The 27,862-nt window shown below is 46.8% G+C and overlaps 1 protein-coding gene across 1 annotated transcript in view; it reads left to right on the forward strand.

Moving 5' to 3' along the window:
• LOC147668213 (adiponectin receptor protein 2-like) overlaps window positions 1-27,862 on the forward strand; it is a 245,207-nt gene that overhangs the window by 189,488 nt on the left and 27,857 nt on the right. Inside the window, exon 6 of the mRNA XM_086948695.1 lies at window positions 9,333-9,526. Within this exon, the coding sequence (XP_086804821.1) occupies window positions 9,333-9,526 (194 nt within the window). The remainder of the gene's footprint in view (window positions 1-9,332; window positions 9,527-27,862) is intronic.

Here is a 27,862-nt window from a genome sequence, read left to right on the forward strand (position 1 = left end):
AAGCTGTCATGCCTAAGCAATGAATTTCTTGCCATAGGTTTAGTGAAAAGTTCAGTCTCTAAATCAGTGGGTGTTGCTTCAATCAAAAGATCTAAGAACGCCAGTTTCTCTTTGCTGGCTTCCATTGTGAACTTCAAAAAGTTGTTGTGGCCATTAAACCAAGTCAGAAAAATATTGATCTGACATTTCGCCTCTCCACACCACAAAGATGTCCTCTATATATCGCCTCCAGAGACGGATGGAGTCTCTGAAGGGATTAGATGTGGACAGGACGTGCTCCTGTTCAAATCAATGGACGTACAGGTTAGCCAGGCTGGGAGCAAAAACGCTTCCCATACTGGTACCTGCAGTCTGGAGATATATGGTGTTCTCAAACTTAAAGAAGTTTTGTTTCATTGCTATTTGAGCACATGACATAATAAAATGTAAAGGAGTCTACATTTCTTTCAGAGAGTAGAAATACTATGGCATCCAGAGTGGCATCCTGGGGAATAGATGCATATAGTGACTCCACATCAAATGAGACTGTGTCAGTGCTGATATCATATTCAACTTCAGGGAGCAACCTTAGGACATCCTTCGTGTCCTAAAGGAAAGTTTGCATCTCCTTTACAATTGGTCTTAAAAAGTGATCCACAAATGTGGACAGTGGTTCTAGGAGAGATCCAATTCCTGAGATGATGGGACGTCCAGGAGGTGGTCTTATATTTTTATGCACTTTGGGCAATATATAGAAGTAGGGCATCACTGGGTGTGGTGTCTGTAAAAACATTGCCTCTTGTTGTGTGATCCAACCCTCACTGCTAGCCTCTTCCACCATCACGGCAATCTCCCTTTTGATTTTTTTCCGTTGGATCCTCTTTCGATGGGCGGTATGGTACTCTGTCACTCAGTTGTCTGAGACACTCAAATCGATATACTTCTGTGTCAAGGATAACAATAGCCCCTCCCTTGTCAGCCGGTTTTATAGTTATGTCCTTGTCAGACATTAGATCACGCAAGGCTGTTTGTTCTTTCGTTGAGAAGTTACAAAAGGATTTGTGATCTTTATCCATAATGGCAGCAATGTCATTGTTCCCTGCCTCTTCAAAAGTCAGTACATTGGAAGGGATCAAGTGTGTGGGCGGGTTAAAGGTAGAACTTGACGGCCATCCAAAACGGGCAGCCTCGGGGCTCTGTTGGTGAATTATTGGGATTTAATTCACATAATTGTTTGTTAAAAGGCTGTGTTTTTCAAGGTGATATTTTTGTATCGTTGACATATACTTTAGAGAACGCCTGGTTTTGATGCTTACGGAAAGGGGCTTAAAGAAAAGATGCTAACAAATCTTTGTCACAAAATCATTTATTTGTTGGTGGCAATCTACAAATTTGGAGAATTGTTTTATGTTCTAAGGTGATTTCAATCCGTGAAAAATGCTGACTCACTACTGGGGTATGATGAACCATGTTTGAAAGAAAAAGGTGATCTCAGATATTTTTATCTTGGAAATGATTGAGCGCTCCAGATACTAAAATGAGGCCTCCTTTTCTATGAATTCTCAAAGGAGCAGTCAGTTGATTCCTCTGTATTAAAGAGCAGCCTTACTACGGAGTTCAAGTAAACAAAAAGAGTACATTCTGTATTCATAAGAAAAGTGTGGCACACCTGAAGGCCATGTTAGAAGCTGTAAAATATAAATCTTTTCCAACAGAGGTGACTGCAGTAAATTAACAAAATGATGGGCTTCATTTGATCATAGAAATAACTGGTAGTACTCTGGAACGGTAAATGATTACACATTTTCTATACATTCTTAAACATATTCCTCATCCATGTCAGGCATGCTGAGTGAAACATATTCTTTAGCAGCAGCCTCTTCTTTAATTTTCAAGTAGTCTCCTGTGGCTTAACCACACCAAAGAACAACTGGAATGCTAACATTTTAGATGCATAACAAAATGCATGCCATATTAGTGAATAGAAGATGTTCAGTTTACATTCTTTACTATGCAGCATGCTAAAGTAAATGAACCTTGAGGTGTTAATGCAAATATGAAACTAGCCGGGTAAAATGTGAGGGCAGGCATAGAGTTTTTAAGAGGTTGTGGCATAGTATATTTTTAAAGAGCTAATTTTAGAATGTTTCTAAAGCTGCCTTCTCCAGCATCTTGTCTTCCAGTGCAGACACATTTTGTGAACTATGTCAACATTCTTGTTGTGTTTTATGGGGAAAGGTTAATATGTTCTGTAGCTTTAGAGAATAGAATGCTGCGGAATGTTAGGACGTCTCTGTGGTCTTACTGTTACATCAGACGCCATTTGGACTACTTCAGCTTTCTGCTTCATTTATTCAAGCCCAACAATTCTAGTTCTTTATCAGAACTCTGTAATGTTCAGAGGCAGCTGTTATGGGTAGAAGGCATAGTGATATGTGGGATGAAACTGTAATAGTGCTTGGCTCAGGGTCCAGCTATACATCTCGTGGGTAGATATCGGCAAGTTAGGAGTCAATCAAAATGCAACATTTTTGGAAGTGTTACGCTGTCTGGTTTACAATAGAACATATGCTCGTCTTGGGATTGAATGTGAAGCCCGTCCATGGGTCCTCACCTCTTTGCAATTTATGCATTCTGTGTTTTTGGGTTTATGGGGCTGACAAAAGTTTTCTCATATTTTTTAACAGCCTGGATAGGTCAGGATTTTTTTGCATTATCAAGCTGGACTTCTACAACACAGGTGTCTAAGTTGCATTATTGAGCGTGTCCGTTTGACTTAAGGGATCGCAGACTGGTAGACCTGACATCCTTGCTGTGGTATTCCCCTAGACCTTTTGCCTTGACTCTTCCATTTTTACTGAACTGTTTTTTGTTAGCATTAGGACTCTGTGCACTTTTCTCCCACTAACCAGTGGTAAAGTGCTTGTGCTCTCTCTCCCTTAAACAAGGAAAAATTGGAATACACACAATTGGAACATTTGATTTACTTAAGTCCCTAGTTAATAATACTATATGGACCCAGGGCATGTAAATTAAATGCTTCTAGTGTTCAGCAGCACTCATTGTACCACCAATTATAGTAGCACTGTAAAACATGTTTCAGAATTGCTACTGTGGAGAAGTGTGGCTCACTGGTTAGAGGAGGCAGACCTGGAAGCAGAGGTCAGCCCGGGACCAGGGTTCAATTCCCGGCTCGGCGGGGTCTTGAGTCCTAAAAATGTCCATGGACTCGATAATTCTCGCTCCGGTGCCTACTCAATTCACGGGTTCACACTCTGCGACTCTGGCCAATAGCTTGCTTAATCTCCACAACGGCCCCTCGCGGCGGGATGCCTGGCTTTCACCTTGCGGATACCCTGCTGGGGTTATCTCACAGGGGAATACCAGGACGGGTTCCCTAAGCAAGCGCTTAGAAACCGCTCGGTGATTTGCGCCTTATAAATTCCTTTACATGTACTGCAGCCCATGGTGTAATTGTAAACTGCTGTTTTAACTTGGCAAAGTAATGCTTTTGCCAGGCAATAACTTTCCTTTTTAGTACTTATAAGTCACTCGTAGGGTAGGTCCTAACCACTCATATGGCAGGATGCATGGTATCTAAAAAGTGGGATGTGTGTTTAGGAGTTTTTCACTGACAGGATATGTAAAACGTAGTTGGTTCACTGTTGTAAGGCTCTCTCGCCCATAGACTAACACTGACTTACCCTTTTACACTTAATAAGCGATAACCTCTCTTTAGAACATTTCCAGACTGGTGGAAGATTTAGGAGGACTGTCCTGGTGTCTGAAGAATGAAGATTGGACCTTCTTACCTGGAACTCAGGATCCCTAGATGTGACTTAGGAGCATTTGGCTGGTTTCCTGTTTGAGGTACAGGGAACAAACACGTTTTCAGAGGCCTCTCCTGTCACTACTCAGCACCAACTGGACCTGCCTGATCCCTGCTGTTGGTCTCTGGTGGAGTGAGGCCTGATCCCCAGGAGTGGCCGTTCAGGTCCTAGACCCTTGACTGGCATCAGAGAGTACTCCTCCTGTTCTGTATCTTCACCTGAAGCTCAGAAGTTACAGGTTGTTGGGCTCCTTGCGACTGTGAACAGACTCCTTGCATCAAAGAAAGGCATTGTGTCCTACATAAGCAGGTTGCAGCTCTGCTGCAGAAAGGGGCACACAAGTTAGTCCTGGAGCTGGTAATTCGGATGGGGTGCGATTCTTCACACTTCCTGGACCCCAGGAAAGATGTCAGTCTTGGTGCTCCCATTTAGCACCTCTCGTCTTGACCAATTTAATGGCATTGGTTGAAACTCATCTCAAGAGGTTGGGGTGCTCCATATTCCCGTACCTGGATAACTAGTTGCTGAAAGCCAGCTCACTGCAGATGCTGTTGCATCACATACAGGCCACAGCCTCGCTGATATTCGACTTGGGCTTTTTATTAATGTACCCTCTCAACACCTTCTGTTCATAGAGGCAGTACTGGGCACAGCATCTGCATGAGCTTTCCATCCTCCTCAGAGAATCCCAGGAAATTTAGGCTAGTCCAGTACTGATGGTCTTCTTCATGGTAGGTCTTCTGACTTTCTACATCCTCCTCGGCACATATAGGCTCTTTAGTGGTACCTCCACAGTCAGTATTTCCAGGAGAGGTGACATCCATCAAACACCATTGTGATCTACTGAAAATCTGCAGCAGATCTGCCATGGTAGTCAGTTGCAGAGCATTTGTGTCAAGGTATGTCATTCTACAAGCCATCCCCCTCCCTTACATGCACCTCCCCAAATCCCTGGCCATGACAACAATGGTGATGGATGCATCTACCCTTGGATGGGGTGCTCATCTGGAAGAGCTGGGGAAACAGAGGCCTTTGATTTCCACAAGAGCCGGTATTGCACATCACACTGCTTTAACTGTGCTTGATTTGGGTGGTACTCAAAGCCTTCCTTCCCTTTGTGGTCAGTCTGTTCAGATCTTGACAGATCTTGACAGACAATGTGGGACATCAGTAAGCAGAATGGAGTGGGATCTCGCTGCCTTTGTTGAGAAGCATAAAGACTGTATGCTTCGGGGCATTAGCATGGGATCTAGGTAGTCACCAACCATCTGGCTGACTTTGTCAAAACAAGGGTTGACAGCCTCAGTGAGCATCATCTTGTTGACCATGAGTGACGGGTCCATCTGAAGGTGGCACAGCACATCAGGTAGAGCTTTTTGCCACTCACGACAATGCCATGGCCCCAAGTTCAGTACTCTCCAATTTGCATTGCATAGGGACTCATTTTGATTAAGGTGGAACTTTCTACTTTACTTTTTTGTTTAAAATCCCCCCTCACCCGCAATGCCTCTGTTTCCTCAAGGTCTGAGGAAGATTTAGTTCTCCGAACTAAAGCGTTGATCCTTCCCCGGGTTGTCACCTCTTTCCATCTTGGGCAATGCGTTATGCGTCCTACTTTCTACTCTCCACCTCATCCCACCAAGGTGCAGGAAAGACTACACTGGCTGGACCCCAGTTAGTTTTCACATTGACCAACTCAAGTAGAACAGGTCTGACGACCAGCCCTTTGTAGGGTTTACAGTTAGGTATGGCAGTTCAACAGAGGACTTCATCCGATGGATAATTCTGTGCATAAAGATGTACTACCCCCAGTAAGAAGGAATTTGGGCCCTTTTCACCAGGGCAAAGTATTTCAGCTCAGCAGTAGCCAGTGGTTTTCCTCTCCCAGGGAGAGTCATGCAATCATATGGGCTTCCCTTCATACCTTTCTCAAGTATTGTTTAGATTCAGAGGTGAGAAGGGATGACCACTTCACATGCTCAGTGCTCCATATTTTGTTTGTTTGACTGTCCTTCAGACCCACCATTTCGGGAGGAATCGTAGGTGAGAAATCTGAAGTATCTATCTAATGAAAGTTAGTTACCTTTGATAATCGTTCTGGTGTATAGTCACCCAGAGAGTCTTCTCTGATCGCACCTGCCTCTCCGTTCTGAAGGATGATCTCAGGCCACAGTTACAAAGGTTCCAGATTAGATTCTTGTGCTGCACTGCTTCCAATTGATCGTCATTCCTCAAACATACTCAGCCACGGAGTAAGTAGTGAAAAGAAAGGTGTTAGCTGTGAAAGCTGGTTACTTTAGCCTTCCGTGAGCAGAAAGGCAGAACATTGTATTCATATGATAAAATAGTTTGACTTTTGGTGCCATCAAAGATAAGAGGACCTAATTGTAACACAGTTCTCTTGAGACATGCTGCCTTGATACAGACTTGGCTATTGAATTCAGTTAGTACCTGGGCAATAATTTTGGGGACTTGAGTGTTTGCTTGGAGTAAACCTAACTTTGAATGGTCATTGGGGCGACCTGGACATTGTATAAGCTGCCTGGCTTAATCTTTATCAAATCCATTAATATCAGGGTCCATAGTGAATTAGACATAGTATATTAGTCTCAGCCTGTCCTACAAAACAATTCTTAATCTTTGTGGGTGGTGGCAGGTGACAGATGTAAGTTCACCAGATCTTTTACATGTTCCCATTAAAGTGGGTTTTACTGATGCTCCAGAAATGTGTGTAATCTTCCCAAAATAGAATCTATTACTTCCAAATCCATACATGATGCATGATTCTGTCTGTTAGGTGTGCATACAGGCTATATGCTGCAGAAATATCCATCACAGAAACGACCTTCAAGAAGCCCCTGGTCTGTGCCTCAGACACTTCAACAAGTTTTATTGTCTTGGGTTAGGAGACATGTGTAGCTTGTAATATTATGTGCAACGTCAATAGCTCAAACGTTCAGTAATGTGGGACCTATTGCATTGCAATTGCTTGTTTTTTTAATGTTGACTGGCTGGAGACGGCTGATAGCCAGAAACCGGTCCTAGGATGCTTGATTCCGGTCCAGGAAAGAAATGGCTTGGCAGTTCGGGCTGGACTGTTCCCATGAGGCACAGGGTCAAGGCTGATTTGCATATGGCCATGTCTGAACTGGGGTGGTGTGGAGCCCAAAAAAACGATGGATTTAGGCCCAGATCTCTGTACTGGTGTGAATGTATGACATTGTTCTGCATTCTGTCCATCAACTGTTGTTTTTGCATTTGTCACCCCGAGTGGAATGGGTATGCTCAGACTACTGGAGTCAAGCTATCCTGGCTGAAGACGGCTAATAGCCAGAAACCGGTCCTAGGATGCTTGATTCCGGTCCAGGAAAGACATGGCTTGGCAGTTCGGGCTGGACTGTTCCCATGAGGCACAGGGTCAAGGCTGATTTGCATATGGCCATGTCTGAACTGGGGTGGTGTGGAGCCCAAAAAAACGATGGATTTAGGCCCAGATCTCTGTACTGGTGTGAATGTATGACATTGTTCTGCATTCTGTCCATCAACTGTTGTTTTTGCACATAAATAAAAGCAGCACGTTATATAAATAAAACCTACTAATTTAACATAGGAATTCAAAGTATCTGACTAATTTAAAAAAACATAAGCATTCAAGCGCAATCTCCGGGGGCAAGCAGTGTGGTGCAAGGGGGCGGGGTAGACTGCTTAAATTAAACAAAGAGCAAAACAGCAGTGGCCTCGGGATTGTGGTTGGGGCATGTGAATAGTGTTGTGGGAGGGGTGCGGGGGGAGGCACTGGAGACAAGAGACCAAAGCTGTGTTGCGGAAGGGGTGCGGGGAAGGCACACAGCAAGCAAATGAACGACTGAAGTTTCATTGCACAAGTAAACCGAACAGTTAACCAGCAAAAATAAAGGCCAACAAAAAATAAGAGTTCTCTTTAAGTTTAAATAGCCTGAACAGTAAGAACACATGTTAGATGGCCAGTCCTCATGGGAGGATACACAATTCCAAAAGGAGGGACTACTAAGTGTATTCACCAATGAAAAGCTAGCATTTCTAAAGGACAGCAAGATGAACCAATGAAAAAGATGGGTGTTTTTCAAGCTTTTATCCTAGATACAGCATGTCTCGAAGAGACAGCACATGCTCTGCCTAGGTGAGACCTAAAAAAAAAAAAAACACACTGTTGGAATTTTTCAAGAACAAATGTGAACTTTGTTGTGGCTTACTTTAGGATCCCAAACAAATTGCATTTTAAAATTATTCATGAGCTTAAGGCACCTGCTATAGAGCTCGTTTTATGCACAGAAGGCTCTGTGGTACAGTAGCATAATTTTGGTGGCCAGTGAACTTTCCTGGAGAATTCTTTATGCACTTCTGACAACATGTTGACTCTCCATGAAATAGCATAAAGGGTTACTGTGCCTGTTGCATGTAGCAGGCAGATCACAGATTTATTTTATTTAGATAGCTCCGTGCATTACAGAGATTCTGATGTGACCAGTAGGTTACAATTTACAATCCTTGAAAAATTGCTTAGCTTAGCTTAGTTATAAACTGGGATCAAGGAACTGCATGCAAACCGCAAAGCATAAAACTATGTTTTTTCCTTAGTATTTTGTTATTCTGCGTTTACTCAAGAGGTCCTTTGGGTAGCAATAAAGGCATTAGTAGGTGATGCATAAATAATTATTAGTGCAATTACTCGTGTAGACAGATACGTGTGACATTCTGACTTTGTGTAGATCTCTCGAATTCAAAATGTAGAAAACGAAAACAAAAGCCCCAGAATCTTACTTTATCTCTTGAACTCTTTTAAAGTGACATGCTAATAGTTGTCGGTTCCTGGTAGGGGGTGTGGGGTGGGTTTGGGTGGGGGGGGGCGGGGGGGAGGGGGTTCTGGTACAATATTTCACGGCTGCTTTTGGTTCCCAGTCAAGCCCCCTCTGGAACAACATACGGGTATCCTTAAGGCCTGCCCCAGCACTACTCCAATTTAAGAAAACGTTGAAGAGACACCTCTTTAAATAGAACACTACATCACAATGCAGTAAGAATCCAATACCCAGCTGCCTCTCCTCCTTTGACTGCATGCTTGCCTTTGATCATGTACAATGCTTCACTGCCTTTCCAGCTGGGTTCACGCTATACGAGCACCACAAAGTCTTATTATTTCATTGTTCTAAATATAGGTTATATTGTTTACTGCACTTTTAAGCTGGACCCCTGGCATTCGTATGCGCATTGCAAATAATATTCAGCCTATGATTAGAATTTAATTGGATATGGACAACAGGCAAACATTAGAACAGCTGTAAATGTGGCTAAGAAGTTTCCTTTTGAGACTCATTCTGGTAGTACTGCTGCTGTAGATATGTAGTAAAGTGGTGTGGACATATGCTCAGTGTGTCGCACATTTCAAGAGGTACACAGTCATTGGGAAGAAACTGTTTTTATTAGTCATGTATATTAACTTCTACACAGTTGTCTCATTTTCTCTTCTTTGTGTACTTTTTATAGGGGTTTTTGTGGGTCTGGGCCTGAGTGGCATCATCCCTACACTGCACTTTGTCATCGCCGAGGGCTTCTTGAAGGCCGCCACAATGGGTCAAGTTGGCTGGCTGTTTCTCATGGCCACCCTTTACATCACTGGGGCCTTACTGTATGCCGCCCGCATCCCCGAGCGATTCTTCCCTGGAAAATGTGACATCTGGGTAAGTCTGTGTAGGAACCCTGTATTCATTGTGCCATTGAAGTCCGTATTTAACCTCTGTCAGTACACTTCCCAGGTCTGTTCATCTTTTCTCCCCTCACGGGTTGGCATACTCTTTACTCGTTCGATTATTGAAGCTTTGGTACTATGAGTCCTGCACACTAGGCATGAATTTGATTGTTTTTTGTCTCTTTAGATTTTTTTGCTTCTTTTCATGTATGTAGCGTTCTGTTGGTTGTTTCTGCCCAAGCCTCCACAAGAAGCTGTTTGTTTCTTAGTGTAATTGTTATACATTTCCGCCTCCTGTTACATGCAGATTAACAGCACTGGTCCATAGTGTTTAGCCTATATTGTCTGCGACTTTGCTCTGACAGCTCCTATTTTTTACTGCCCTTATTGAACAGTAACATTTTTAAATTCTCACTGCTTGTGCCCAACCATATAGCACACAGTACATTTTACATTTTCTCAATCGAGCCCTTGGTCTTGGAGGTCACTTTCTATGCCTGGTGCTTCCTACAATGCCTCACCATTGTGCACGGGCTCTTTTCGAGACAAGCACTAGGATCCTTGTCCCACACCATGGCTTTGATGATACCCTACACATGGCATGGTCCCTCTGTCCATTTCCAAAACCCTGCTGCTAACCAATTTTGTTACCCGACCCTTGTCTCTTAGTCCTCCACCAAGGAAATGATGCCGATGCCAGCTATCAGCCCTCTCGCTCCTCATTCAAGTTCACATCTGTACTTGAATTGCCTGTAAACATTGAACTTTCCAGCCCTGGGCTATGGTACTGGAGTGAAACCTACCGTAGCGCCAGTGTGGCTAAGTGGGTGCCAACAATCATAAAGGTGGTATCGAAGAGGGAAGGGTTGGTCTTTTCTGATGGAATGTATTGTTACACACGTGTTTTTGAGCAGTGTTGCCATCGGGTTTTTAAATGTCTATATTGGATGAAAGCCTTAACCTGCCTCGTTCCCGCCCTTTTTTGTCAGTTCTCCCCTCCTTCTCCATCAGAAGAGATTTTCCTCTCAAAAACACAATGTCCCGCCTTAAACATTTTATGGGCCTTGTTTATATTGCACTATGTAATTCTGAAGTTGTTTTTTTTACTTCATATAATATACTTATTTTATAGATAGAGCTAGTTAAAAAGAAAAATCAATTACTAGTAGCTACCAAAATGCACTTCAAATTTTATAAAAATTAGTGGTAGGAGGACAGTACTAGATCGTGTAAAGTAGGAATATAGTGAGTGCTGAATTTAAGAGACGAAACTTGGGGACCAGCTGAGAAAAGCAGTTAATCATAATGTGCATGACTGCAGAGTAACCCTTAAAATGAGCAAAAATTGTAGTCCAGCGTAAACGGTGGTCAATCTACAGAGTCGTGAGAAGGAGGCAGGGTTGTCTGTGAAACAGTGGCGTACGCCGCTAACAAAGTGTAGCGGGGCAGGTGAGGTGTGGTTTTTTAAAAAACATATTTTATTGATTTTTAGAATAACAAATCATACAGTACAGTTGTACTAGGATTTTGGCACATGCCCATGTATAATGACGCAGTACATCCCAAGATCCACATTTTGCACAGGTATGTACATGAACTTCCAACTTTACCTTACACATTACACATTCTGTCATATTATGTAGTACCATCAGCATAATATAAGGCAATATGCACAATAAAAACTCAAAACATCCCAACTACCCCCCTCCCCAAGGTCTCAGTCTCCGTCCATCCATTACACAATACCGGGAAATTCAGTGGGCAGCTTTATCCATAAAAATGTCTGATCCGCACATTCCGCCCTGCACTACATCAAAGTCTTATTCTATTGTACATACATTTCCCGAGTCTTTATTGTACCAAATATCCCCGTCTTAGGCCATCAAATCCAGATCATGTGTACACATCCCTTCTAACATAATTTCCCATTCGAGGTAGATCGGGGTCTTATGCAGGCTTCTGATTTCCTCCCTGCGCAGCGCTGCACCTTCTGCTGCGCCCCAGCGCAATAATTCTGCGTGCCAGGCACGTTCTTCCGGGGATTTGCGAGATTTCCACCTCATGGTTATATTCCTAATAGCCAATAAAAATGCAAGGTTTACAAATCGGTATTGCACTTTATGGGTAGTGGCGCGTATGGAGCCCAAAAATGCATTCCCCAATGTATTGGTAATGGTGAGCTTCGTAGCAGATTCTGTCATGTGTCGTACTGTACCTCTGTAGTTTTGGGCATTCCCATATTTTAAGTTTAGAGTGGGGACTTTACCTGTTAGTGACCTGGTATCCCGGTGGAAATCGTCCTCCCAGTCGTCCCCCTACTGTGCCCTTTGTTCCCAACGGGTCGAGACAGTAGCACATATCCTCTTTGAATGCCCAGACTATTCCGCTCCCAGGAGGCAATAGCTTAAACCATTGTGTAGACTCTTAGGAACTCGTCAGCACTCTGTGGCCCTTCAGATTTTATTGTCTGACACATCCGCCTTGGTGGTTTGTGGCATGTCTAAATTTTTTAAATGGTCTTGGTTGTTTCGTGCAAAAAGGTTTTCTCTCTCAATTTAATCCTAATTTTAATTGTATTTATTGGTTCACAATTAGGTCACTGCTTTTATTCCTTTTCATTGTAAAGGTGTTGTACAAGTTGTAAATATTGTGACTATTTTATCTGTTGTATTGCTTTTAAGATATTGTATATATCGAAATAAAGCCAATCAATCAATCAAACCATATCATGTGTATAAAACCTGCTCCCTCTAAAAGGCATCTCGGGCAAAAATGCTGTGTTTGGGGAAACATCTTATCTAGTCTGTTCGAGGTTAAATATGCGCAATGTATCGCCATTGTTTGGATAAATCTGAATTTTGCGTTGTGGGGGATTTTTCTGGGGTGTTCCAACACTATCAACCATTCTTTCTCCGTCAGCTCTTTTCCTACATCCACTTCCGCAAGAGTCTTTAATGCTTGCAGGGAAACCCTCGTGTGTGTGCTAATTCTGGCGTACAACCATTTAATCAGATGACGTCCACTGCCCATATAATATACCATCTTAACCAGTTCATTCTCCGGGGGGGAGCGGAGGGGGGGTGGGGGGGGGTTTGTCCTCTGTGGAGCCCAGTGCGTTTTAATAAATCTAAGCAATGCCGTGTGCATTAAGTACAAATGCACTGGGGCGCCAGTCTGATTTATGAATGTGTCTTGGTCAATTAGTGTCTCTTCCCCGAACAAATCCGCCACCGTACTTATACCTGCGTCTAGCCAGGGCGTCAATTTACGTTTTGTTAGCCTACCACTTGCCAGGGTAATCCCTAATAACGGGATATTCCCTGCGTATCTTTGCGTTGTGTGTGTGTGTGTATTGCAGTGCCGCTCTCCAGCACCGTAGTGCCGCCTGCAGCAACGGGGTAAAGTCTGCTGGGATCCTGCTACCCGGCCGTAATAAAGCAATGTAGTAACCCATTTTCCAAGTCTGCATCAGTATAGTCTATTTCTTGTAGGTTACGGCCCGCCGTCCAGTATGACAGCCATTGTAATTGACAGGCGTAATAATAAGCACGAAAATCTGGTACACCTAGACCCCCGCCTCGGTCCAGTCTTGCAGTTTCTTGAGGCTAATACGTCGCCTGCCCTTACCCCAAATGAGGTCTGTTACCAGGGTATTGAGTAAGTTGAAGGTGTGTTGTGGCACGATCAATGGCAAATTCGTGAAATAATATAGCAGTCATGGCAACGCAACCATTTTAACAATAGCTGCTCTGCCCATTATAGAGAGCGGCAATGCACTCCAGAAAGCGACGCTAGCCCTCAATGCCCTGATCACTTTATTCAGATTACCCTCCAACATGTCTTCGTGCTTCCTATATATTTGTATGCCTAGGTATCTGTACGTCGACTGTGTGACCTGGATATTAGTGCCCCCAATATCTATCTCTGTAGCGCCCTCCCGCTCCACAAAGAAGAATGCATGTGTTTTAGTAGTTTTGAGAGCCAGTCCCGATATACGTTCGAAATTATGAAACGCTTTAAATAACGTGCCCATTGGAGTGTTAAGGTCAGATATGTACAGGAGTATATCATCAGTGTATGCCGAAAATAAATGAGTCGTGTTGCCTATACATTTCCCCAGATCTAGAAAATCCTGTCTCAACTGTAATGCTAACAGTTCCAATGCTAATATAAAAAGGAGGGGGGACTTCGGGCAGCCCTGTCTCGTTCCCTTATGTATGGTACATTCCTCGATATATGTCCTCCCGTTCTAGTGCGTGCCGTGGGGGCGCTGTATAATATTCGTATCCACGTTATATATTCTACCGGGATGCCAAATCTTTTCAGTGCTTGGAACATGTATTCCCAATGTATGGAATCAAAGGCCTGCCGTAGGTCAAGGGAAAGGCAACCAGCATGTGAATAGCGCTTCGGGGCCTCTGTCAGCAGATAATGTAATTTTCTTATGTTAAGGGAAGTACTGCGAGCGGGCAAAAAAACTGTTTGGTCTATGTGTATTAACTTTGACAGATGTGGGAGCAGTCTGTTTGCGAGCACCTTACTCAATATTTTATATTCTGTGGACAACAACAACAATGGCCGGTAATTTGCAATATCTGTGTGCTCTCTGCCCGGCTTCGGCAGCAATGACCAGAGCATGGGCCATCGTAGTCGGCAAAGAGCCCTTCTCCCATACCTCTTTCTTTAAGGCCACTAATTGGGGCACCAGAGCCTCTGCATAGGTATCGTAGAACTCAATGGGGAGCCCATCAAGGCCAGGTGTTTTGTTGCGCGGCAGCCCCTTCATTGCTGCCCTGATCTCCTGTGGTGTAATGTGTCCTAGAAGTCCCTTACGCACCGGTTCTGGAATTATCGGACAGGTTAGGGTGGACAAAAAATCTACTGTTTGGTTCTCAGTGGGGTAATCAGGTACTCCGTATAATGTGGCATAGTAGTCGCGGAATGCCGCATTAATCTCCCCTTGAGTAGTAACTATGTCGCCATTGTTTTTGGTAAGTCGAGGTATGACCACCGATAGGGGGTCAGCTCGTATAATGCGAGCCAATAATGCTCCCGCTGTGTCGGCCTCGCTGTGAGTACGTTTGCGTGAATGCCATATAATCTGTGACCCTCAGGGATTCCAACAGTTCCGCATGTCGGATTCGCGCCTCTTGCAGAGGGTCTTTTTTCTCCGCATCAGTAACTGCCTCTTTTTCTAGCTTGCCCAATGTCTCTTCCACCTCCACTAGTGATTTATGCAATTCCTGCCTTGCACCTACCATCGCGCCAATGGCCTTCCCTCGTACCACCACCTTAAAAGCGTCCCATTCTATCAATGTATTCGTTGCTGTATTACTGTTATCTAGGAAATAGTGTTCGATAGTGGTGGAAAGGGTATTACGGACTACTTGATCCTCCAGGCGTTGTGGCCAGAGGCGCCATTTGGGCACCGGTGTGGGTATTGTACCCCATGTGATGATGGATTCCAGAGGGTTATGATCGGAGGAAGTCTTGGGGAGATAAGTGGAGTCAATCACCTGCATTGCTAACCTACTGGAACAGAGCAGCCTATCGATTCTCGTGTGTAGGTCGTGCACCACAGAATAATATGAGTATTCTCTATGGAGGGGATGTCGCATTCTCCATACGTCTTGTAAATCCCATCCCTCCGTCCATCTTGGTAGTGCTTCAGCTTGTTTTAATACACTAGTGCCCTGTAATGGTGGGTGTGATCTATCCAATGATGCATCTAGCACTACATTGCAATCCCCCCCCCCCAGTATCCACGGATATGCCTCCCAGCCTGCCAATGCCCCACTTAGCGTATTCCAGTATTGGTCCTGCTCGTAATTAGGGGCGTAAAAATTTCCCAGGACTACCAATTGGCCATCCAACGTCCCTTTAACAAGTACATATCTAGCCAGTTTGTCAATTCTCTGCTCCTGCGCAACAAAGGCACCCCATGTCTTATCCAAATTGTGGCACCCCTAGCATAATTAGAATACAAAGTGGAGAACACTTGCCCCCTCCATTTCTTTTTGAGTTTCGCGACTTCATTTTCTATCATGAGTGACTCTTGCAGGTAGACTATTTGCACCTTGCAGCTTTGCAATTGGGCGTGTCTCCTGTGCCGCTTATGCACCGTGCCCATACCTCGTACGTTCCAAGTTATAATTTTATACTTCCCTAGTGTATGCATCTGTACATTAAACAGAGTATGTAAGAATATAGCAGGACATAGCTGCGGATCTTCAGAACAACAATGGCGGACAATTCGAGACCATACTCCATCCCAACTCCCTTAATACTCGGTCCAACCCAACAACTGTATCGGACCAAAACTCCCAATAATTGAACCAGCATACATGCAAGGATCTCCAATGAATACACAAATTGAATTAACGCAAAGGAAACAAAAAGAAGATATACATAGCGCATTCGCCATCTGGGGGGTTGTGCCTGTGCCTTGCACATGATACTATGCGTCAAACATCTACCAGGTTTGAGCTTCTACGGTACAAGAGCGCTAATAAGTGGTGCCTTATCTAAAATAGCTACGCTGCCTGAGGGGGGCCAATCGCAGCCGCGGCGTGGAATACAATATAAAAGTTACAATACTTGCGTGAGTCTATCACCCAAACAGTTCCGTGATTAGCTGTGGAGTCGCCGAGGGAAACAGAGCCACACTGCCCTCGGAGTCCGATCCGTGGGAGTCCTCCTCTTCCGTAGAGGATTTATCGATCGGCCATGGCGCATTCGTGAAGGTCGCTGTGGCCAGCACCGCCTGTTGTTTGGTCTGTTGCATCTGTTGCGAGGTAACCCGTGCTCGCCCGTTGGTCCTGCGCAGTCTACGGCCTCTACGCCCAGTCGAGGAGTCTGCATAGGATTTCTCCCTCTCCTCTGTGATCGTTGCAATCTCTTCCACATTAGTAAGTTCCATCACCTCCAGCCAATCCTCGACGTCTCCAGGGCTTTCAAAAAAGTATTATTTCTGTTAATGTACTATTTTGAGCCATGCCAGGAACAATAGCGCATACTGTATCTGCAAGTCTCTAAGTCGCCGCTTTGCCGCCATAAAAGAGGATCTTGGCTTCTGCACCAGCACTGTGTAATCCGGGAATAAAGAAATCCTCGCGTTCTCAAAGTTGATTGGTGCCGCCACTCTGGCTTTTTGCAGTAGAACATCTTGATCGCAGTAGTTCAATAACTTCACTATGAGGGGCCTCGGGGAGCACCTGGTTTTGGCCGCCCAGTAGGTATTCTATGCGCCCGCTCAATGCAGTATTGTGAGGGGAGCCCCTCCGTGGTGACATGGTCTTTAAACCATTGCTCTATATATCCCACCGCGTCAGGTTCCTCACTTCTCTCCAGCAGGCCAATCACCCGGATGATATTCCTTCGCGCTCTCCCTTCCGCATCCTCCACTAGCTCCAGCTATGTGGCCACCTGTGTTTGCAGCTGCTTTACATCTGTCTCCGTTTGTTTTTGCTTGGGCAACAGCTCCACCAGTGTTTCTCCCTGCGCCTTTACTGTCTCCGCCGTCTTAACATGGTCCACTCTGAGCAAATTCAATCCCGTGGATAGGGATCCTATTTGGAGCTCAAGCGCCTTCCGCGTGTCGCGCACCTCCCGTAATATAAGGTCCAGCTTATCTTCCGTGGTAGACTCTTTGGTCGGGGGTGACATATCCTGAGCTAATCACCTCGTCCGTGCCGCCCAGGCCGCCTCGCGTCCGGTCCGCATCGGTCTGTTCTTGTTGCTTTGGCTTTGTAAGCCCCACCTTGCGCATCTTTCTCGGTGTACTTATGCACTGGGGTCAAGACACGAGATAAAGAGGGTCACACAAATAATCACGTCCCGGCCCACCCAAGTAAGGTTCTGCACTGTCGCTGAAAGGGTGGAGCTGCCAAATCCGCTAGGTCCTTCCAGGTCCTTGCGTGCAGTGATAGTGTTCATGTAGGGCCCACTGACGCCTGCAGCTCCCAAACGGCACCTCAGCGATCCGCAGTGGGAAGTTACCTACTGTAGTGTTGCTTGATGCACCTTGCGACGCTATCTCAGTGGCTTCACTCACGTCGCGCCCCAGCCCCGGAGGTGAGGGTGAGAACAATGGCGCCTGTAGGGAAATCACTAGTCACCTATGCTCGTAACAGTGCGTCCCTCGTGGACGTTCGGGCCCAGCAATATGGCAAAGCAGCGCGAGGCGTGCCCCCACAGTTCCTCATGGATAGTAGGCCAGCGCTGGTATATGTGCTATGTAGGGCTTTCTTCGTATAAACACCTTAGCCCCTACCCATTCGCCCAGCCTTCCCCAGGCCAGAATGATCGTGTAGCAGCCTACCGCCAGTCCATCCGATCACAGCTAGCAGGGCAGTGCAGGATTTTCCACCATGCGTCAGAGACAGTCTCAAAGCGGTGTGCAGCCTGATTGCAGATGGCCGCCACCGACCTAGGGGCACACTCGTCGGATCACTGCAGCTCACATCCAGGAGCCGGGCCCCAGATCTCTTCTCCCTCTACCCCGGGTACTCATCAGGTTTCAATACGTGTGTTTTCGCGCTTGGCGGAGCGCACTCCACCGGGGGCCGTCATCAGAGGAGAGTAGGGTCCTGCAAACCCGCTGTCGATTATTGTGGAGATGTGGCAAACCATCCGCCGCTGCCGCTCTTGTTCCCGGGAAGCAGACCCCAGGATCCGCAGCATGTGGTCTCTGATCCGGTCATCCGCATGGCCCCCTCACTCAGTATGCGGTATCGATGGTACCGGCGCACCTCACCCCTTTAACTGTATATGATCGGCACCGAGTGGCCAGGCTCGACTGTACGGTCACACACCGCAGCTCCAGGCCGCCGACTGTGATTTCTGGGCAAGCGCAGCGGGCGCGCCGATGGCGCGCCAAAGGCAAGCCCGTCTGCACCCGTCCGCGGCCGGGTCGCGGCCAGCGCCAGCCAGGCTGCCGGTGTGAGCAGGGAATTCAAGAGGGTTTACTGGTCCAGGTCCGAACTATTAGCTATGAATATAGCTAGGCAATGTAAGGCAATTAGAACTAACCTGGCAAGCACTGAGCTGCCTCTGGAGTGCCTACTATGTAGCAGGGTAATGGGTACCGCTCCTATAGTAGCCAATCCGATAGTAAATCATAAGACTAACCTCGCTGCAGGCCCTCCTAAGAGAATATTTCGGGCAGGCTTATTGAACTGTAGATCTCTTCCCAGGCATGTAGATGACATATGGCTGATGCTCGCGGGCTCAGAGTGGGATGCCTTATTTCTTACAGAAACCTGGCTGAAAGAAGATAATCTGGCCTCTATTTCCCTAGCCGTCCCTATGGGTTTTAAAATGAGTTTTTCTAATAGGGAGGGAGACAGAAGGGGTGGAGGGGTGGCTCTTATTTTTAGTGAAAGCTATACTTTAGCGTCTTCCATGCCCATTACTATAAAAGGCATTGAGGGTCTTTACTTCTGCCTTCAAGTCAACCCTCAGCTATCATTAGCCGGGCTGATCATCTACAGACCACCGGATTGCTCTCTAGAAAGCACTTAACATAACATAACATGTGTATTTGTAAAGCGCACGTTCACCACTATGGGTATCTTGGCGCTGAATAACAGATGTTTGTTGTTACCCAACTCAATGGTACTCATTTTATCGACCTCAGATGGATGAAAGGCTGAGTGGACCCGCCGGGATTCGAACCTGTGACCATGAGGTCGAACACAGGCCCCTGCAGTGGACGCATTAGTCCACTGAGCCACCAGACCCACTTGTGAGCTATCTGACTTTATTGTCCAAAGATCCCTAGCTCACCCTCACTTTGTAGTACTGGGTGATTTTAATGTTCATGCAGATAGGCCCAGCTATCCCCAGATCGCCCAACTAATTAAAACTTTGGAAGCAGCTAACTTAACACAAATAATCGTTGATCCTACCCATAGGGTAGGACACACGCTCTATTTGATTTTTTCAAATATTCAGGAAACAATAGCAGAGACTCCTCTACCATTGGTCTGGTCCAATCACTACCTGATCTCTTTCTCAATAAAATGAGCTTCTCGCAACCAGGCCAATGCAGACGCTTTTTTAAGCGTAGGCAATGGAAGAATCTATCAGCTGACACCTTAGGCCCTGCCCTGGCAATTAATCCCCCAGCTTTGACTACAGACTCAAACCTAGACGCGGTGGCGATGAATCACTGGATAGAAAAAGCGGTGGAAGATATCGCTCCAGCAAAACTCTCTAAATCACGTAGAGAATCACCATCTGCCCCCTGGTTTTCTAAAGCACTAATGGAAGAAAAGAGTAACTGTAAAAGATTGGAGCGATTATGCCATGTTAATTATTGTGAGACAACCAAAACATGCTATAAAAAAGCCCTGAACAAATTCCATAAATTAATCAAAACGGCCCAAAAACTTTTTATTGCTACTTCCATCCAGAAAGCTGAGGAATCGAGCAAAGAAGTTTTTAAGATAGTTCAGTCCTTCTTTAAACCAAGAAGACAGAAGTTACCCCGTCAGTGGCTCTATGTGAAGATATTCTGGGTTTTTTTTATAATAAAATTTAAAAAGTGTATGACACCTTTTCAGACTCCGCTGCAACATTGATGTCTGATTCAGTGGAGGTAAGTGCGCCCGTTTCGTCTCTAACACAGTTTCGGCCTATCTCACAAAATGAGGCACTGGAAGAAATAAAAAAAATGTAAATCCGGATCATCCCTGCCCTCCCAAGCAGTGGAATATGATGTCATGCTCGCTTGTAAAAACACTCTCACACATCTGAAACACCTCTATTGCTTCAGAGGTGTTTACTGACTGTTGGAAACATGCCACATTACTCCCCTTGAAAAAAAAAAACTAATGGAGCCTCTGAGGACCTTAGTAATCTAAGGCCTATCTCTCTACTAGCAGCTCCAGGAAAAATGCTCGAGAAACTGGTACAACGCCAACTGAATGGTTTTATTGAAAATAACACTATTTTGCATGAAACTCAATCGGGTTTCAGATCAAGGTTCAGCACCGAGACCGCCCTTATTGAGGTGGCAGAGTCGATTAGATGGTCGTTAGATTCAGGGGCATCAGCAATGCTGGTGCTCCTGGATCTATCTGCTGCGTTTGATACGGTCGACCACGTCAGACTCTTGCAGGTACTAGAGTGTGTTGGCCTGAAAGATAAAGCACTAGCCTGGCTACATTCCTACTTAAGCGACCGTTTTCGGAAAGTTGCCTTATGCCCTTTCTCCTCTAAACCCAAACGCCTCTGGTGTGGAGTCCCCCAGGGATCAGCACTTAGTCCCTTACTTTTTAATGTCTATCTAGCTCCACTTTTTACTTTAATTGCCAAATGGGGGGTCAAAGCGATTTCATACGCTGACGACACTCAGCTGGTTTTTCCCTACTCAGAACTGTCTGTGGAAGCATTTAGCAAGTTTAAAGGTTGCCTCTGCGACATTGCTATATGGATGAATACCAACAAATTAAAATTGAACGCAGGTAAGACGGAGGTGGTTTTCTTTGGAAAAGGCCTGTGGCCCCCGCCGGATCGGTGGTGGCCGTCTGAAATGGGCCCTCCGCCTCTTCCTAGCAGTAGTGCTAAAAACCTGGGGGTGAGATGGGATGATAGCCTTTCTTTTTCTGCTCACATCCAGCAGGTATCAGCGGGGTGCCTAAGCAAACTTAGTAATCTCCGAAAATTTCTTGATCTGCTACCGGAAGACTGCCGCAAAGTTGTAGTCCATGCGACTGTCACATCGAGGCTGGACTACGAGAATTGCCGCTATCTTGGCTTACCGAAATATTTGATCCAGCATTTCCAGACCGTGCAGAATGCGGCTAAGAGGCTGATAAAACATATTCCTTTCAGACATCATGTTTCTCCACATCTGCGCGGTCTGCACTGGCTTCCAGTGGCTAGCAGGATCAAATTTAAGGCTCTGACCCTGGCGTTTAGGGCATTACAGGGTAATTGTCCTAACTCCCTTAAATTGCGACTTCCCCGATACCATCAAGCAAGGTCCCTTAGATCAAATTCACTGAATCTGCTACATGCCCCACGAGCCCTGAAGGCTCGACTTGGGGGCAGGACCTTCTCCGCTGGAACGGTAAAACTGTGGAATGACTTACCGATCCTGATCCGATCTGCAACTTCAGAGACCGGTTTCAGGAACCCATTAAAGACATGGCTGTTCACTCAAAAAACTAAGTCTCTTCCTCTCGCGTCACACTCAGCTGCTCACTTAGCGCTGGGACACCTGCATGCGAGGTAGCTGTTCACGCTTTAGAAATGAAATGAAATGAAATTTGATTTATAAAGCGGATGGCTGACCTAGTCAAGTCAAGTCAAGTCAAGTCATAGAATTTGTATAGCGCACTACATACCCAGAGGGTTTCAAGGCGCTTAGGAAGGGGAGGAGGATTATTTGTCGAATATCCACGTTTTAAGCTGCTTTCTAAACGCTAGGTGATTCTGGGTGAGGCGAAGGTAAGCGGGCAGTGAGTTCCATGTTTTGGCAGCCAGGAATGAGAAGGATCTGCCTCCCATGGTAGTCTTGTTGATGCGAGGTACAGTGGCGAGGGCTTGGCTGGAAGAGCGAAGTTGGCGGGAGGGGGTGTAGAAGGACAGTCGAGAGTTGAGGCAGTCTGGTCCGATGTCGTAGAGTGATTTGTGTGCGTGGGTGAGCAGTCGGAAAGTAATTCTCTTGTTGACGGGTAGCCAGTGGAGGTCTTTAAGGTGACCAGAGATGTGTTTGTTGCGTGGGATGTCTAGTATGAGCCTGGCTGAGGCGTTTTGGATTCGTTGTAGTTTCTTCTGGAGTGTGTTTCCGTAGTCCAGTCGGCTCGTGACTAGAGCGTGGGTGACTGTTTTCCTTGTTTCGGTGGGGATCCAGCGAAATGTTTTTCTGAGCATGCGAAGAATGTTAAAGCAGGAAGAGGATACGGCGCTGACTTGTCTGTTCATTGAGAGTGAAGAATCCAGGATGACGCCAAGGTTCCGTGCGTGGTCTGTCGGGATGGGAGCATTTCCGAGGGCTTCCGGCCACCAGGAGTCGTCCCATGCAGAGGGGGAATTACCTAAGATGAGGACTTCTGTTTTGTCTGAGTTAAGTTTCAGACGGCTTTGTTTCATCCATTCGGCGACTTCTTTCATTCCTTCGTGTAGGTTAGTTTTAGCGGTGCTGGGGTCCTTGGTGAGAGATAGGATTAGTTGAGTGTCATCCGCGTAAGAGATGATGTTGAGGTTGTGTTGGCGGGCGATGGCCGCGAGGGGGCTCATGTATACGTTGAAGAGGATGGGACTGAGTGAGGATCCTTGTGGTACGCCGCAGATGATTTCAGAGGGCTCAGACTTGAATGGTGGGAGGCGGACTCTCTGGGTTCTTCCGGTGAGGAACGAGGTGATCCATTCCAGAGCCTTTCCTTGGATTCCGATGTCCTTGAGGCGCTGTAGAAGGGTGCTGTGGCAGACTGTGTCGAAGGCTGCTGAGAGGTCGAGGAGGATGAGGGCGACTGTGTCTCCATTGTCCAGTAGAGTTCGAATGTCGTCTGTTGCTGCGATGAGGGCGGTCTCGGTGCTGTGTTTGGCTCGGAAGCCAGATTGTGAGGGGTCGAGGGATTTGTTGGCTTCGAGGAAGGTGGCGAGCTGGTTGTTGACAGCTTTCTCGATGACTTTGGCCGGGAATGGAAGAAGCGAGATGGGGCGGTAATTTTTGAGTTCGGTGGGGTCCGCTGTGGGTTTTTTCAGAAGGGCGGTGAGTTCAGCGTGTTTCCAGTCTTCCGGGAAGGTGGCGGAGTTGAAGGAGCAATTGATGACGTCTCGGAGGTGCGGTGCTATGACGGAGTCTGCTTTGTTGAAGATGTGGTGAGGGCATGGGTCTGTGGGGGATCCAGAGTGGATGGAATTCATCAGGCGGATGGTGTCCTCAGTGGAGATTGGGTTCCAGGCGTTAAGGGTGTTAACGGGGGGAGGATGGTCAGCTGGTGGTAGGGTGGGTTGGCTTCCGGGTTGGTTGTCAAAGCTGTTGTGGATGTCAGCAATCTTGTTGTGAAAAAAAGAGGCTAGAGAATCGCAGAGGGTTTGAGAGGGGGTGATGTCGTTGGAGTTGGTCGAGGGGTTGGAAAATTCCTTGACGATGTTGAAAAGTTCCTTGCTGTTGTGGGCGTTGTTGTCGAGTCGATCCTTGAATGCTGTTTTCTTGGCTTTTCGGATCAGTTGGTGGTGAGTGCGGGTGGCGCTTTTGAAGGCGTCCTTGGTGATGGTGGTTGGGTCTTTTTTCCAGGCCTTTTCAAGGGAGCGGCACAGTTTCTTGGACTGTTTGAGGTCATCGTTGAACCATGAAGCCTTCTTGTTGCCAAGTTTGTGTTGACGTTTTTTCAGTGGTGCTAAGGTGTCGGCGGTGTTGGATAGCCAAAGGGTGAGGTTGGAGGCGGCTTCGTTGGCGTTAGAGGAGAGGGCTGGGGAGGTTCGAAGGAGCGATGTGGAGATCTGATCCGTGGTGATTTTGTTCCAGTTTCTTTGTAGAGTTGGTTGGAGGTGGTTGATGGGTTTCGGCTTGTTGTAGGTGAAGTGAACGCAGCTGTGGTCAGTCCAGAGGAGATCTGTGGTGTGGCTGAAGGAGACGTGGTTGCTGGAGGTGAAGATTGGGTCGAGTGTGTGGCCTGCGATGTGGGTGGGGGTAGTGACCAGTTTAAGTCCGAGGTTGGCTAGGTTGTCCAAGAGGGTGGCAGTGTTGCGGTCGATGATCTTTTCAAGGTGGAAGTTGAGGTCTCCCAGAAGGATGTAGTCTTTGGAGGGGAGCGCGTGTGGGGTGATGAAGTCCGTGATGTCTTCACTGAATTTTGCGCGGGGTCCTGGTGGTCTGTAGAGGAGGGTGCCTCTGAGTGTGGTCTTGGGGTCGATGTGGATCTGGAAATGAAGGTGTTCGGAGTTGGCGAGGTTGGTGTCCGAGCTGGTTGAGATGCGGATTGATTTCTTATGGACGATAGCTATTCCTCCTCCTGTATGGTCGGTGCGGTCCTTGCGTGTGATCTTATAGTCTTCTGGGATGGCAATGGCGATGTCAGGGGCGGAGGAAGCGTTCATCCATGTTTCTGTTAGGAAGGCGACGTCTGGAGAGATGGTGTCTAGTAGATTCCAGAGGTCGATGGCGTGTCTGTGGACCGATCGGGTGTTGAGGAGGATGCATACTAGGTGGTTGGGGTCGGGAGTCTGTGGAGTGGTCTTAGCGGGGATGTTGTTAGTGCTGCTAAATTTGCAGGATCGGCAGGTGAACGGTCCATGGGTGCGTCCAGGAGCGGCTTGGAAGCAGTTGGGGGCGCGGCCGGGGTTAAGGGCTAGGAGGGTGGCGGCATCGTAGGAAACGCGGGGGGGCTGGGCAGCGCGAGGGGCAGGGGGTCTGGCGCTGGGCGCGGTCCAGGCGCGGACGGGCGTAGACGGGCTTACCTTTGGCGCACCTTCGGCGCGGGTTGGGCGCGGACGCTGCGCGTGAACGCTGCGCGCGGGAGCAACTGTCATATATGGATGGTGGAAGGGGAGGGGCGAGGGCGTCTCAGCTGGGAGGCGGGGCGGGCTAGGTTACAGGACAACAACAACAAAATGGAGGGCGCTTGGGGGAAGAGTGGAAAAGATCAGCAAAGTCGCGCTGGCAATGTGGAAAGACACAGAAATAAAATAATATGCAAGTCGGCATACACAACAAATCAGCACAAAGCACAATGAGGGCGTTTGGGGAAAAGTCGAAGAGCAGCAGAGTCGCGCTGGCAAAGTGAAATGACACGCCTATTAAACAAAATGCTAAGCGCACAGCAGGCAGTACAGTGAGCACAAATGTCAGCACAATGCAAAGCACAAAGCACAACGCGTTAGGAAAATGATACCGGGCCAAAGGGAGCGACCACTCGGCTGTGAAGCGTAGAGTGAGTCACGCTGCTTCTAGGTAACGGAGTGCTTTTAGCTTTGTGGGAGGGCGTCTCAGCTGGGAGGCGGGGCGGGCTAGGTTACAGGACAACAACAACAAAATGGAGGGCGCTTGGGGGAAGAGTGGAAAAGATCAGCAAAGTCGCGCTGGCAATGTGGAAAGACACAGAAATAAAATAATATGCAAGTCCCAGCGCTAACAAAAGAGATAGAACAAAGAACAAACTGAGGAGGGTACCGTTACTAAAGGTCCTTGGAAAAAAGAAATGTTTTAAGGGACTTTCGAAACTTAAGATAACCGGGTTCAGTGCGGATACGACTGGGGAGAGAATTCCACTCTTTTGCTGCATTTAACGTAAAGCGGCGTCCCCCTGTTCGTGCCTTCCTCACTCTAGGCACTATGGCTAGGTTTCCGAGGTCAGACCGGAGAGCCCGGGAAGATTTGTAGGGGCAGATCAAGTTTCTAAGAATCGGGGGTCCTTTGCCCTGGAGCGCCTTATTGGTGATACATAGTGATTTGAAGATGACTCTTTCGCGTATTGGCAGCCAGTGAAGAGCTCTCAAAGCTGGTCTGGCCGAAGACCTTCTTGAGGTCCCCGAGAGCATCCTGGCTGCTGCGTTCTGCACCCGTTGCAGGGTATTGATGGTGACTTCAGGGGCCGCTAAGAACAGGGCGTTACTATAATCCAGTCTGGATAGTATTAACCCCTGGATCAGTAGTTTCCTGGACTGGAGAGGCAGAAGAGGAAGAACTTTCCGCACTGCTCGAAGCAGGCCAAAGCAAGTGCCTGCGACTTTCTGTGCCTGCGTCTTAAAGGTTAGATCGGGCTCAAACCACCCCCCCAGGCTTTTGATTTTTTTCTTTCGGTGCGGGCAACTCGCCCATGCAGGAAGGCCAAGAGGATTTGGGGAGGGATGTGAGATGATGGCCCAGGAGCATGATCTCCGTTTTAGCTCCATTTAGTTTGAGCCGCGACCTGATCATCCAGGAGAATTTTCCGGCAAGGCAGGCAGAAAGATTGTCCAGGCATCCCTCTTGTTGGGTTAACGAGACGACTAATTGGGTGTCGTCCGCATAGGTGACTGTTTTGATTCCAAAGGGAGCCACCACATCCTCCAGTGGGGCCATATATATGTTAAACAAAGTAGGGCTCAACGAAGACCCCTGAGGGACTCCACACTGGAGGGGGGTAGAATTAGACAGAGCACCGCCTTCCCAAATCCTAAACGATCGATTATTTAGGAAGGATTCAAGCCATTTCAGGGCCATTCCTGTTATGCCCAATCTGACGAGACGTGAGTTAATATTTCGTGGTCCACCGTATCGAATGCTGCACTTAGATCTAGGAGGACCACCACTGCGGATCCTCCTGAATCTAAGATGCACCTTGCCTCCTCTGCTACCACTATCAGGGCAGTGTCAGTGCCCTGTCCCGGGCGAAAACCCGTTTGGGAGTTACTCAACAGCCCATTGTTTTCAAGGAACCCCGAAAGCTGCTGGTTGACCATTTTTTCAGCGATTTTTGCCCAGGCCGGGTAACAGTGAAATTGGGCGGAAATTGGCCAGGTCCGACGGGTCAAGCCCCGGTTTTTTTAAAAGCGTTTTGACTCTGGCCTGTTTCCAATTCGGAGGCACAACCCCACAAGTAAATGAGGCATTTAGAAGCTCTGTTGCTAAAGGAGCAATAGTGACTGCGATCCGTTTAAGGATATACAAAGGCGCAGGGTCAGACGGGGAGCCACTTTTCAAGGAAGATAGGGCTTTACAAAAGTCCTCCCTGGTAGTACAACTGAAGGAGTACAGCAGAGGGCCAGAAGTAGGTGCCAGGTGAGTGTCACCACCAGGAATAGCAACATTCTGTGGTAGACTGTCAAGGATTCTTTGTATCTTGGAATCAAAGAACTCCGCTAGCTGATTACATCTTGCTTCGGTACATTCCTGGGTGATTACTGGAGAAGGGACTTTAAGAAGTTGTTTAACTATTTTAAAAGTTTCTTTCGAGGAATTAGATGACAAATTAATTTTATTCTCAAAAAAAGCCACCTGAGCTTTTTTCAGAGAGGTTTTATAGAGTCTCAGGGCAGATCAAAGGCCGCTTTATTGTTAACCGCCCAATCTTTCCTCCATCTGCGTTCCAATTTTTTGCAGATTTTTCTGAGATCTCTAAGCTCTACAGTGTACCATGGTGATTTAAACGTACTGCTTTTCTTTGTGACTGCTTTGGGAGGTAATACCGCATCCAGGGAGTTGTTAAGCCAATTATGAAAGCTTATATCTGCCACCAATGGATCTGATTCTGTTGGAGGGGCAGTTTGTTCCAGCGATAGTGTCAGCTTTTCCAAGGAGAAATATCATTATTATTATTATTAAAAGCAGGATTCTGGAGGTTCGAGTTCGGAGCTCTCCTAGCAAGCGGCCGCCATGCTCGGCTGTTGGCCA

The sequence above is a fragment of the Lissotriton vulgaris genome, unplaced genomic scaffold (genome assembly GCF_964263255.1).
Source record: "Lissotriton vulgaris unplaced genomic scaffold, aLisVul1.2 SCAFFOLD_214, whole genome shotgun sequence".
Taxonomy (NCBI): domain Eukaryota; kingdom Metazoa; phylum Chordata; class Amphibia; order Caudata; family Salamandridae; genus Lissotriton; species Lissotriton vulgaris.